This window comes from Bos grunniens, chromosome 9, assembly GCF_055505025.1.
Source record: "Bos grunniens cultivar Pamir isolate PY7600 chromosome 9, Bosgru_T2T1.0, whole genome shotgun sequence".
Classification (NCBI taxonomy): Eukaryota; Metazoa; Chordata; class Mammalia; order Artiodactyla; family Bovidae; genus Bos; species Bos grunniens.
The window spans coordinates 92,986,651-93,000,611 of NC_141173.1; the positions used below are offsets into that span (position 1 = coordinate 92,986,651).

A 13,961-nucleotide genomic window follows, 5' to 3' on the forward strand; every position below is an offset into this window, starting at 1 on the left:
GCCAGCCTCACAGCACAGCTCCTTTTACAGTTCTTAGAAGCTTATTTTGCATCACGAAGACTGATAAAAGATGCCTTTTCTTTATTCTTTTCTCTCCCCAGCTGCCATAAGGGGAAAAAGCAGAAGTATCAAGGTGGTTTAGAAGGCTTATCTCTCCTTTTGCTAATGTAACTCCCCCCTGTTTTTATTTATTCCATCCCACTTCTTAGTATGTTTATATAATTTTAGTCTAATGGAAGCTATTCATTTGGAATAAATATAATTTTGGAATAATTTATCAGTTATGTTGAATTTCTAAAACTCATTATTTTAGATTATGTGAACTTAAAAATCTGTGATAAGCAGGCCAGGGGCAGGTGGTCTTTGTGTAGGCAAATTTTTTCTTTGTAAGAATAATGCATATTCATTGAATAAATATAATTGTCTTTTTGTGAGCTTGGTCGCTCAGTTGTGTCCAACTCTTTGCAACCCCATGGACTGTAGCCCACCAGGCTCTTCTGTCCATGAGAGTCTCCAGGCAAGAATACTGGAATGGGTTAGCCATTCCCTTCTCCTGAGGATCTTCCTGATCCAGGGATCAAATCCACATTTCTTGCACTGCAGACAGATTCTTTACCACCTGAGCAATCGGGGAGCCCGTAATTGTCTTTAATAGGGTCCTAAATGGACTGACGCCCCTGGATTCTACTTCATCTCTCATGACCAGATCTCACACTGGTTTTTCTTTTGTTTCTTAGGGACACAGGACCCTCTTTGGCCAGGGAGCCTCTGCCCATGATAATCCAACTAATCACTTGGAAAACTCTGCCCCGAGTTCTCCTCTATCTTCTTATGTAGTTCACAGTTATCCTCCCATAATATCTCAGTCATCATTTCCCTGGGGAAGTCTTCATGGATCCCTGAGACTAGGTTAAATACCGTATTAGATGGTTTATAACACCATGTATCTATCCCCTGGTTCTATGATCACCTACAAGACTTTCTAGAACTAACACCCCAAAAAGATGTCCTTTTCCTCATAGGGGACCGGAATTCAAAAGTAGGAAGTCAAAAAACACCTGGAGTAACAGGAAAGTTTGGCCTTGGAGTACAGAATGAAGCAGGGCAAAGGTTATCAGAATTTTGCCAAGAGAACGCACTGGTCATAGCAAACACCCTCTTCCAACAATACAAGAGATGACTCTACACATGGACATCACCAGATGGTCAATACTGAAATCAGATTGATTATATCCTTTGCAGCCAAAGATGGAGAAGCTCTATATAGTCAGAAAAAACAAGACCAGGAGCTGACTGTGGCTCAGATCATGAACGCCTTATTGCCAAATTCAGACTTAAATTGAAGAAAGCAGAGAAAACCACTAGACCATTCAGGTATGACCTAAATCAAATCCCTTACAATTTTACAGTGGAAATGACAGATAGATTCAAGGGATTAGATCTGATGGACAGAGTACCTGAAGAACTGGATGGAGGTTCATGACATGGTACAGGAGACAGGGATCAAGACCAAACCCAAGGAAAAGAAATGCAAAAAGGCAAAATGGATGTCTGAGGAGGCCTTACAAATAGCTGAGAAAAGAAGAGAAGCTAAAGGCAAAGGAGAAAAGGAAAGATATATCTATCTAAATGCAGAGTTGTGAAGAATAGCAAGGAGAGATAAAACAGACTTCCTCAGTGATCAATGCAAAGAAATAGAGGAAAGCAATAGTATGGGAAAGACTAGAGATCTCTTCAAGAAAATTAGAGATACCAAGGGAACATTTCATGCAAAGATGGGCTCGATAAAGGACAGAAATGGTACAGACCTAACAGAAGCAGCAGAGATTAAGGAGAGGTGGCAAAAATACACGGAAGAACTATACAAAAAAGATCTTAGTGACCCAGATAACTGCAATGGTGTGATCACTCACCTAGTGAGCCAGACATCCTGGAATTCAAAGTCAAGTGGGCCTTAGGAAGCATCACTATGAGCAAAGCTAGTGGAGGTGATGGAATTCCAACTGAGTTATTTCAAATCCTAAAAGATGATGCTGTGAAAGCACTGCACTCAATATGCAAGCAAATTTGGAAAACTCAGCAGTGGTCACAAGACTGGGAAAAGGTCAGTTTTAATTCCAATCCCAAAGAAAGGCAACGCCAAAAAATGTTCAAACTACCGCACAGTTGCACTCATCTCACACGCGAGCAAAGTAATGCTCAAAATTCTCCAGTCTAGGCTTCAACAGTTTGTGAACCAAGAACTTCCAGATGTTCAAGCTGGATTTAAAAAAGACAGAGGAACCAGAGGTCAAATTGCCAGCATCTATTGGATCATCGAAAAAGCAAGAGAGTTCCAGAAAAGCATCTACTTCTGCTTTATTGACTACGCTAAAGCCTTTGACTCTGTGGATCACCACAAACTGTGGAAAATTCTTTAAGAAATGGGAATACCAGACCTGAAAAATCTGTATTCAGGTCAAGAAGCAACAGTTAGAACTGGACATGGAACAACAGACTGGTTGAAAATCCAGATTTGAAAATCAGGAAAGGAGTATGTCAAGGCTATATATTGTCACTCTGCTGATTTAACTTATATGCAGAGTACATCATGAGAAATGTTGGGCTGGATGAAGCACAAGTTGGAATCAAGATTGCCAGGAGAAATATCATTAACTCAGATATGCAGATGACACCACCCTTATGGCAGAAAGCAAAGAGGAACTAAAGAGCCTCTTGATGAAAGTGAAAGAGGAGAGTGAAAAAGCTGGCTTAAAACTGAATATTCAAAAAATGAAGATCATGGCATCTGGTCCCATCACTTCATGGGAAATAGATGTGGAAACAATGGAAACAGTGACAGATTTTATTTTCTTGGGCTCCAAAATCACTGCAGATGGTGACTGCAACCATGAAATTAAAAGACGCTTGCTCCTTACAAGAAAAGCTATGACCAACCTAGACAGCATATTAAAAGCAGAGACATTACTTTGCCAACAAAGGTCCGTCTAATCAACAATATGGTTTTTCTGTAGTCATGTATGGATGTGACAGTTGGACCATAAGGAAAGCTGAAGGCTGAAGAATTGGTGCATTTGAACTGTGGTGTTGGAGAAGATTCTTGAGAATCCCTTGGACTGCAAGGAGATCAAATCAGTCCATCCTAAAGGAAATCAGTCCTGAATATTCATTGGAAGGACTGATGTTAAAGCTGAAGCTTCAATACTTTGCTCACCTGATGCGAATTGATGCATTAGAAAACACGCTGATGCTGGGAAAGATTGAAGGCAGGAGGAGAAGCGCATGACAGAGTGTGAGATGGTGGATGCGTCACAGACTCGATGGACGTGAGTTTGAGCAAATTCAGGGGGTTGTTGATAGACAGGGAAACCTGGTGTGCTGCAGTCCATTGCATTGCGAATAGTCGGACATAACTGAGTGACTGAACTGAACTGATCTCTCCTCTGCAGTCCTCATCATTCGTGTAATTTTAAAGCTGTTTTGGGTGGTGTGTGTGTGTGTGTGTGTTTGCGGCACCACGCAGCATGTGGGGTCTTTGTTCCCTACGTGTGTGTCTGACTCTGTGACCCCATGGACTGTAGCCCTCCAGGCTCCTCTGTCCATAGGATTTCCTAGGTAAGAATAGTGAAGTGGGTTGCCATTTCCTTCTCCAGGGGGTCTTCCTGACTCAGGGATTGAACCCGAGTCTCCTGTGTCTCCTGCACTGGCAGGTGGGTTTGGTGTGTGTGCACGACTTGATTTGCACCTGTTTGGTCACTAGACTGTAAGTTCTGAGGAGGGAGGGGCCGTATCTGTCTTAGCCCACCACTGCAAACCAGCACCTTACAAGGCGTGGATTGTTCAATAACAATTTGTTGAGTAGATTGTGAATGTTTAAAATACTTCAATCAACAGAATGTATTAAATAACCTCAACTATTCCAAAAGCACACATTTACATATGAACAAAGCTATGCTAATTAAAAAGCTTCTAAGTTATTCATAACCATTCCCTAAGGAGTGTCTATTGAAGGCACCCGGGGTTGGCCCATTTGGGCTTACTATGTGTTCATGAAAGTTCAATTGGGTTTATTTTAAAATATTCCATATACCAAACCTCCTCATAATTCAAATTAACTCTCCTCAAATTAATATTAATTAATAAGGCTTTTATTACATATTGATGTATGGAAATAGAAGAATAAAAATAAAAAGGCCTTAATCAGAAAGGGTTTGTATCTCAGCCCATGGTAGATTCTTTTATAAATAATTAGATAAAGGGAATTGAGAGAGAGAGAAAAACAGAAACTGTCCACAACTAAAACGTCTTATGGTTATTTTTATACTTCATTGTATTTGGGATTTATTTGACACTGATGATAAAAGATAACAATTAAACCCAAAGAAGAATTGTGTCATAATTCGTAGAAATGCACAATAAATACATTTCTACATAAAACTGAGAATCTAAGCTGGAGCAGCGGGAGGAAATATTAGATCCCATCTCCCTGCTGATACAGTGATCCTTCCTTTCGCATCCCTGATTGCTGATTACTTTCCCACGTGAAATTGCAGAGCCCCAAGTTCCATCAAGGGGCTGGTCTAGTTTTTCCTCCTGTCTCACTGGGATCTGCCTTCTGACAACTCACGGGCTTTTACCTTCCTGAGAAACACAAACCAGGTCTTTTCCCTTCCCTGCCTCTCTAGCCTTTAACTAGCCGAAATCTAGCCATCACGACACTCTGATGGTTCTTTTTGTGGACCAAAACACCTCCGTTTCTCTCAACGTTGAACTGGCTGCCTTTGCACAAATTCTTGTTTATCAAGTTCACTCAGGTACTTCCTGTCTGATGTAGATCCAGTTTCTGATAACATCTTAGAAACAAGTTCCCTCTCCAGCAGTCACATCACACTGTCCCTATTGCTTCTCATCAGCATCGCCCATCAACCTTCGGTCTTGTCTCTGAACCCAAGACCTTTTTTATCTACATTGCCCTCCCTTTCTTATCAGCACATTCATTGTCATCTCTGTGGTAGATGACCTTTCTTATTTTGCTAATAGCAAGGGTAGCTAACTGTTTTTTTTTGTTTTTTTTTACTATGCATTATGCAAAGAGCATCATACTGACTATCATATTTAATCCTAAACAGAACCTATGTTCTATTATTATCATTTTCATCTTACAGAGGAGGAAACTGAGGCAGGTGTTACATACATCTTCCAAGATCACATGCAAAATTAGGCTTTGAACCCAGGTTGTCAAATGCCGAGGCCCTTGGCTTTGGGTTGTAGATATAAGTTGCTGAGAACTCTAGTACCAATGTCGAGAAATTCCTCCATTTTACCTCAGAAGGCAAAGTCTTTTATTCATTTATTTATTTTTATTGAAGTATAGGTGATTTATATTGTTTCAGGTGTACAGCAAAGCAATTCTGTGATCCATACATATGTTAGTGTTAGTGACTCAGTCACGTCCAGCTCTGCGACTTCATGGACTGCAGCCCACCAGGCTCCTCTGTCCATGGCATTCTCCAGGCAAGAATACTGGAGTGGGTTGCCATTTCCTCCTCCAGGGGATCTTGCCGACCTAAGGATTGAACCCTGGTCTCCCTCAAGTGGGCAGATTCTTCACCATCTGAGCCATATATCTATTGTTTTCCAGATTCTTTTCCATTACAGGTTATTGCAAGGTACTGATTAGAGTTCCCTGTGCTACACAGCAGACCCTTGTAATCTTTTTTATATATAGTAGTGTATATCTGTTAATGTGAAAATTTTAAAAAAGAGGTCTTGTTCTCTCTTTGTCCTGAGTTTAGAGGAAGAGTTTTCTTCCTCTTCACGAGGCTGTGCTTCTCCTCTTGGACTCCTTAGTCACTGCTTGCCTCAGAGATTCCTGGGGTTGTATTACATTCTTTCTGTGCCCAAAGCAGTGAAAAATTATGGTTTTCTCAAATCTCTTCACAATGTATATCCCAACATTTTTTGTCTGTGTCCCTGTTTTTCTGGAGCCCTAAACATAGGCTTTGAGTTCTTATTGGGTAATCCTGTAGCAAGAATGGGAATCAATTTTAAGCCATTGATTACTAAAAGGAACCAAGGCATGGTGACTATACTAAACTCTGTTGCATGCTGAGGCTTTTCTAAATAGGGTGTTGTTTTGGACTGACTTGTCCAACAACAAACTATGACAGCAAAAAGTGCACAGCGCTGCGTTAGGCACAACAAGTGGCTTGTAATTCGCCAAAGTGATGTTTTAGACCCGGGAAAGCAAAACGTTTCCTGTTCCTGGATCATGACCTGCCTTTATTGATCATTTGATTTTTAAAGAAATGTACTTGTTCATACTCAAATTTTAAAAATGGTTTCAAATTTACCATCTAGAATTAAGATACTGCAGAAGCTCTCAGCATGTTGATGCACTAAAGGACCTTGCTTTTTATAATATGGTAACATACATAAAAAAGAAATGGGCTCCCACCTTGGCAGGCTCCAGGGCTCCTTCAGGGGCTGTCCTTCTACTCCAAAGGCCTTACATAGAGCTTCTGTCCAGTCTCCAGCTGCCCGGATGTGCACACTGAAGAAGTCCTCCTGGGGAGCGGAGGTGAGGGTGAAGGGGTGCCACTCCAGCGTGGATATGGATGGGCACTGGATCAACACATACTGCCCTGGTGCCATTTTAAAGTCACGCTTTTTCATGCAAAGTTCTAGCACTCCAGATGGATGGCTTACCACCTAAATCACAGCAAGAGAGTCATTGGTTCTTTCACTTAGGTTAAATAATAAGACAATGGCCTTCATCCCATCAAAGCTTTTTCAATTTTTATATCAACTCTTTTGAGGTGTAATTGACATAGACCATTAATTATGAGTTTCCAAGGATCATTGCCACAACTTTCATGTCTGAGTTGGCAACTTCAGCCAGAAAGACATTAATCTTCTTCAGGGGCTAGGCCAGAAATTTGTGCGGCTGCATCAGGGGCAAAGTAATGTCTAGCACATGATTTTTTGTCTCAGTGACCATGTTTTCGGTAGCACAGTTAATTTCAGGCTGGTTAATTTCAAGAGAATATAAGCTAGCATTTCATCCATAGCACATAATTAGCCTTAAAGTTATTGAAATAGCCACAGAATTAACTTCATGTTGTTTTAAGATGTAGGTCTAGTTTGTTACCATTTTCAATGATGTGTATCTTTTCTTTATCCTTTGTGAACTAACCCTGGTATTTCTTCATTCTAAGTATGAAACAATCTTCAAACTCTGAAATGTTTTGTTGGTTTGGTTTGGTGTTATTCAAACCTTGTCCAGTCTCCTACTTAGGCTCTGTGTTTTAGATGTAAGAAAGCATGATGCAAAATCTATTGCTTTGTAAAGTGCTCTATAACTTGCTACTTATCAGAGACAAAGAATTAATTTTCCTCCTTAGACATATCTCTTTTTTCCAGGCTCCCATGTCTCCTTTTTTGACAGGAGTTATATGGGACCAAAATCTAGTGTCTGGATCCTGTGACAGTACTTTTCCATTCAGAAGAGAATTTCACAGCATTTTAATCATTAGTTTCTCCTCTCCCTACTGATCTTGTTCTGATTCAGCTGTTAAATGGTCTCCCTAGTAACAGCTTGAGTAGATTTCCAGAAGTTTTACGGTCTGGCTTTTGATACAGCTTGATATTCTTTGGTGCTTAACTTAAAAACAGCAACACAGAAGCAGCTTAAAACAGAAATATGAAGCAATTTCTGTGCATTTGCTTTCATGAAGACAGTTAAAGAGATAGAGTATTCTGTTAATATTGTATTAGCAAAGCTTCATGGGTTTGGTTAGCAGAGAATTTCTTCTAAGACATTAAAACATCTGAGGGGAGATTTTGGGGTAAATTTTCAGTCTCCCAGGCATGTGTTCATTTTTTCTTCATTCATTCATTTAGTCAACAAATGCTTTTTGAATGTATATTCTATTCCAGACTTATTCTAGGACTGGGGATATAGTATATAATATGAAGCAAAAAAAAGTCCTCACTCTCAAGTAGCATATATCTTAGCTGGGGTAGAGAAGATTTTATTTTATTGCAAATAATGATGTATATAAGAAATGTATTTGGAGATGACACATGCTATGAAGAAAGTAAAACAACACAATATGTTGCAGAATGACACGGGAGTTCTACTCTTATTAATCAAAAGCAGAGTTATTATTACACTACTATTATTGCCAGGGCTTTCCTGGTGGCTCAGATAGTAAAGAACCTGCCTGCAATGTAAGAGACACAGGTTCCATCCCTGGGTTGCTAAGGAAATGGAGAAGGAAATGGCAGTCCACTCCAGTATTCTTACCTGGAGAATTCTGTGGACAGAGGAGTCTGGCGGGCTGTAGTCCACGGTGTCTCAGAGTCAGACATGACCGAGTGACTAACAATTTCACACTTTCGCTTTTACTGCTTGGGCATGTATTTTTGACCTATCTGCTGAGACCTTCCTCCAGCTCAAGGTAAAAATTGGGGAGCAAGGATGAGATATGTCAAGATTGGAAAATACTACCTTCTTGCCTTCATTCACTAGGGCAGGGCCCCTTCCTCTCCATTTTGAACTCCCCCCCAGTGCCCTTTCTCCATCTAAACCTGAGGGAAACTGTTCCCCCATCTTCTGCTCAGCAGTTCCAAATGTGAGCGTGTGTATTTGAAAATATATATACGTTATTTTTGTGTTTGCAATGTCCATATTTTTATGTGGTAGAGGAAGCGATTATACTCTAAGACACTGTGATCCATGTAAAGCATACTCAGCCCTCCTGCCTTTTCCCCTAGAGGACACCAAAATAAAGGGAAATACAGATGATTCCAGGGCTGTAGTATAACCTTTATCAGAATTCTGTGTACCAGTCGGGAGCCCTGATCCCTGTCTTCAGTAAAATTAGTCTCACTAAAAGATGCACAGGATACAAGCAATTATTAGAACAGAAGATGAGCCTCTAAATTACACACGGTTCTGCAATAAAAATGGCAAATTAAAAACTTGGGCCAATAAAAAATTTTCATCTACACTCAGGTTTTTATTCAGACATAAACCTACATGCATACCTTGGTAATGATAACTTCTTGCTGAAATCGCCAGAACCTAATTATTCTTTCACACGCATACAAGACCATGGGGCCTAAAACCCATTTCCAAGCCTGCAGAGAGCGGCAAAGAGAGAAGAAAAGGAAATGAAAATGGAATCCAAATATTTTCAATTTGAACCAATCAATATATAACGCGACGGGGTTTAGACATTTTCCTTTAACTTTGGGCCAGTTACCAACAACAAAGATGTCTCCTTGTATTAAATACTATAACATTCAATTATGCCTTGAAGTCTACAAGCTTATTTAAGAGATTAAACTCTTCTGTATTGGTTTTTATGCTTACTTGATCAATGATGCCTTTATGTAATTAGAAATAATTGAATTTGCAAAGAAATAGAAAGTAGATTGATGTTTATGTTATATATGATAGGGTCATAAATGCTCCCAAACTCAACCAAAGTCAAAGGCTTACAAACTACATTACTGAGTCAACACAGGACATGAGAAATTCAACAAAAAACATTTCAAATAGTAATTTTGGGGGCCAAGAATGCATCATAACTTTGCGGGTCTGCCTAAAACAACTCACACTCTTACACCACGCATGCACCCATGTACTCACACACACATATACACACTTTCACACACATGGGCATAGTCAGTGTCATCTGAAATAAAGCAAAGTTAGTTTCACAGTATTGTAAATCTAGATTAACAGAATCAGAACAAAAGCCTCAATACTTGTCTGGAGAATTGTGGCAGGGAACATTTCCATTCTGTGTTAGCCTTTTCTGAGTATAATCTGCCGTATTAAGGTTCCGCGGGGCTACCCTTGTACCAGGGGTTGGGTTACAACCTAAGGTGTCTGCTTCCTTAAAAGAGAAGGAATGGGAACTTAAAAATTTTGAAGATTTAATCTTCAAATTTAATCAAACAACCTTCTGAGGCATATGATATTCTCTTTATTTTGCAGAAGAGGGGACTGCGGCTCAACAAGATGACACAAATTGTCCAGGTCACAAAGGTGATAAACAAGGTTCACAGTGAAGATGTGAACCCAGATGGCCTTGACTACCCAGCCTTTGCTCTTCCCAAGTAATCGTGCTTCTTTCTGTTCAGTGAAGAACAGACACTTGCTTCACATTAGAGACTCATTAATTCATTGAATTTTAGGATGATCAAGGTTCTTGGAAATCTAGCCTAGTTCTTTTAAAGAAGAAAAAGCAACATTCCAAGAATGGGTATAAATTGTCAGGGACACGGGGTGAGGTCGCAGAGAGCCAGGAGTAGAACCCAAGCCTTCTCCTCATTTCCCTCAGTTCTCTCCCTGGAATTCTAAATCCATTGGACCTTACTCTTAGAATCCTATCTTAATAGCAATAAGGGCATCCCTTTCTCCTGAACACGGATATTCACTAAACCTTCACCGACCGACTCCTCATCTTCCTTGTTCATTACTCCCCTGCTCATTAGCCTTCTCTGTCTTGTCTGTCTGTTGGCAGGTCACAAGCCCTTCAGCATTATTTTTGCTTTTGTTGTCTTTCTTGTTTCTTCGAAGCTCTTTTGTTTATTTCTAGGTCTGTTTGCATGGCACCTCTTCTCACCTACATCAACCTTCTGTGCTTTTTCCCTGGGAGCCTCTTGTTTGCCTGATAAAGGCTCCATTTATGGAGGCAACACAAAGCAATTTGACCCACTTATTCTTTTCTGCCTCAGTGGGATTCAGCAACGTGTTCAGAACAGCCCAGAGAATAAAACCTTTTGTCCACCTATGCTGTGGGTGAGGCGGGCATGATGATCAGAGTAAGGGAAAAAGGCCGGAAGGGATAGACACGAAGGATGGGGTTGGACCAAAGCAGTGAGTCCGTAGGTCTCTTATGCTTGAATGAACCAGAAAGTATTTTGAGAATAAGCTTGGATATTTACAGAAAAGAGAGCAAGGATGCAATTCTTTCTGTATGAGCTTAGAGAGAGATTTGCAAAAAACACTCCCATGGTCTCTATGTATTTTTACAAATAATCTTCCACACCCATTTTAGAAAGTTTGAGACATCACACACTTCATTTTGTTGGTGTCAAGTCAATCATGGTCTCTGCTTTTTCCATGTTGATAAAATGGAATGGATTATTTTTCTTTGTACGGTTAGTCAGGAAGGTGAATGTAAGCTATTAATCCTCACCTCTACCTCTGTCTGGTATATAAATTGCTCCAGGAGGAGAAAGCCTAGTTTAGTTATACTGTGATATTCTTGGAGCCCTTGGAAATTAGAGATGGAGGAGAAGATGGCCAGAGATGAATATTCAAAGATATATTTCCCAACAGGGGTGACCAGGATAGGCAAGAGCGAGTGAAAACAAGAAACAGCCAGAGCAGGAGGGACGTGTGATGGGGTGAGTCTTGGAATGGGTCTCAGAAGACCTGGATTCTGGTCTTGGGATTACCCTCCCTTATCCTATGCCTTTAGGAAAATCTTGGGCTCTTTTATGCTCAACTTTTCTGCCTTATAAAATGGGAGTGTCAAAGGAAGTTATTATTTGGGTTCCCCCCAAGCTCTTAAATGTTTCAATTTTGCTCACAGAGGGGAGTACAATGTTGGGGGCATATACTTGTGGATAGCAGCAGAGAGCTGGCAAAATGAGGAGTGGGAAAAGGCCAGATATTCAAAATGAATGCTGAAGAGCATAGAGGTGAAAGTTCACAGCCAGAGAGTGAGAAGCTCTGGCTCCTTGATGTGATTTTGCTTGGAATGCCCTCTGTGACCATAGGTAAGAAATGAAAACTCCTTGGATCTCAATTTTTCCATCTAATAAATAAAGGGCCAGGGCTATTTAGTATCTAAGTTTCTTTAATGTTAAGAGACTCTGTGGATTTTTAGCTTTATATTTTCTTCTCTAAAAAATACTGAAAAAGGCACGGTACAGTGAGTATTTTATGGTAGAAATAAAACCATGTTGATTTAAAAGCTGCAGTACTGAAACTTGTTTCCTCCACTTTCACTCCTGGTTTTTCATTCCTACCAGAAAATAAGAACATGCTGGCTTTGATTTTATTTTATGTGTGTGTTTATGAATGGTCTCTTTTTCGAGACAATAGGATTTCCAGGGGGTGGGAACCACATCCTTGAATCTTGCATCTAGCGCAGTGTCAAGTATATAACAGCCACTTGGCAAGAGTTTGCTGAATTAACTCTACCTCAGTTAGAGCTTTTCCCTATACTGTTGACATCATGCTTTAGTAATTAAAAAGTGCCAGACATTATCATTATTATTTGTTAAAGCTGCAGTTAAATGAAATAGGCTAAGGAAGACCAGGTATCTTTTGAGATGGATGGCATGAGGAATTCTAGAGTCTGGAGTCTTGCAGCATGTGTCTGTGAGTTTGGGAAGAAAGAGAGAAAAGTAGGGGAAAAGGGGATTGTGAAATAATAATATAATTGGTTCCTTTGAGCAGTTCAGTTCATAGAGGTGATGCATGCAGCACTATCGGCTTTGGGAGGAGTGGGAGAGTAGGTGCACCCCTAAAGGTGAACTGATAAATATTCTCTTGAGAAAAGCACCATGAAAATGCACTGAGTCAAGAGAGGCAGAGGGGACGCGATGGAGGCCTGAGAAGACAGGGAAGGTGTGGCGCGGTGAGGCGCAGGAACCCTTCCTTGTCCTTGGGATGCCTTTTGGATTCGGTGTCTCTCAGACAACAGAAAGAATATTGTGCAGCTCAGCCAAGCGGTAATTGCACAGCCCACACACGCTTCGAATCAGGATCCATTAAAAATAATGGGAAAGAGTGACAACACGAGTTTGGGTGTGCAAGGAGGTAAAGCAGGGGAGAGTGAACAGAGAGGTGGGTACGTGCCCCCTTCTCATGATAATTAATGTCAGCAAACGCTGCTGGGAGCAGGCTCTAGTCTGTATTCATGAGGTGTGGGAGAGGATTGATTTTTTTATGGAGACACTGTAGCTGAACATTTGAGAGAGGCATTCATGTTCCTCATTAATATGCAGGCTGGGTAGTGGCTCCCGATAGTTGAGTTTAAGACAGAGACAATCTATACTGGCCATTAAAAGAACCACAGTCTAATGGGCACATCTATTCCACTTCTCTTGGTTTTAAACATTCCTCCTAGCAGTTTTCATCCTTAAAATCCAGTGCTTAATTTAATAGAGTTGAAGATTTTTGAAAAAGTCAATCATTATATTCTTCATATGCTGATGACTTAATTTCCTGAATCCTCACCATTTATATACTATTATCCCATTTTTAAATATCTTTTGGCTTCCCAGGTGGCTCAGGGGTAAAGAATCTGCCTGCTAACTCAGGAGATTCAAGGGATGCAGGTTCAATCCTTGGGAGGCGGGGAAGATCCCCTGGAGAAGGGAATAACAACCCACTCCAGTGTTCTTGCCTGGGAAATCCCATAGACAGAGGAGCCTGGTGGCTATAGCCCATAGAGTCGCAAAAGAGTCAGACATGACTGAGCACAACCATGCACTTTTTTGTCCCTTGTTTCCTCCTTGTTTTAATCTGCTGGCTTCATTCACTTTCTTTTACACATTACCCAGCTGTCCCAAGGTTTGCATTGTTCTGAGACACATGATAAGACCGAAGAAAATTGTTATTTCTATTTATCTATGCCATTAATTGGGAGAAGGAAATGGCAACCCACTCCAGTATTCTTCCCTAGAGAATCCCGTGGACAGAGGAACCTGATGGGCTGCTGTCCATGGGGTCGCAGAGTGAGACACGACTCAAGCGACTTAGCATGCATGCATGCATTGGGGAAGGAAATGGTGACCCACTCCAGTATTCTTGCCTGGAGAATCTCAGGGACAGAGGAGCCTGGTGGGCTGCCATCTATGGGGTCACAGAGTTGGACACGACTGAAGTGACTTAGCAGCAGCAGCAGCAGCATGTCATCAACTGTCAT

At 40.8% G+C, this 13,961-nt stretch overlaps 1 protein-coding gene across 1 annotated transcript in view; it reads right to left on the reverse strand.

Annotated features, from left to right (window-relative positions):
• NOX3 (NADPH oxidase 3) overlaps window positions 1–13,961 on the reverse strand; it is a 66,128-nt gene that overhangs the window by 32,266 nt on the left and 19,901 nt on the right. Inside the window, exons 8-9 of the mRNA XM_086318497.1 lie at window positions 9,052–9,144; window positions 6,458–6,711 (exon numbers count right to left, since the gene is read on the reverse strand). Coding sequence (XP_086174623.1) covers window positions 6,458–6,711; window positions 9,052–9,144 — 347 coding nt within the window. The remainder of the gene's footprint in view (window positions 1–6,457; window positions 6,712–9,051; window positions 9,145–13,961) is intronic.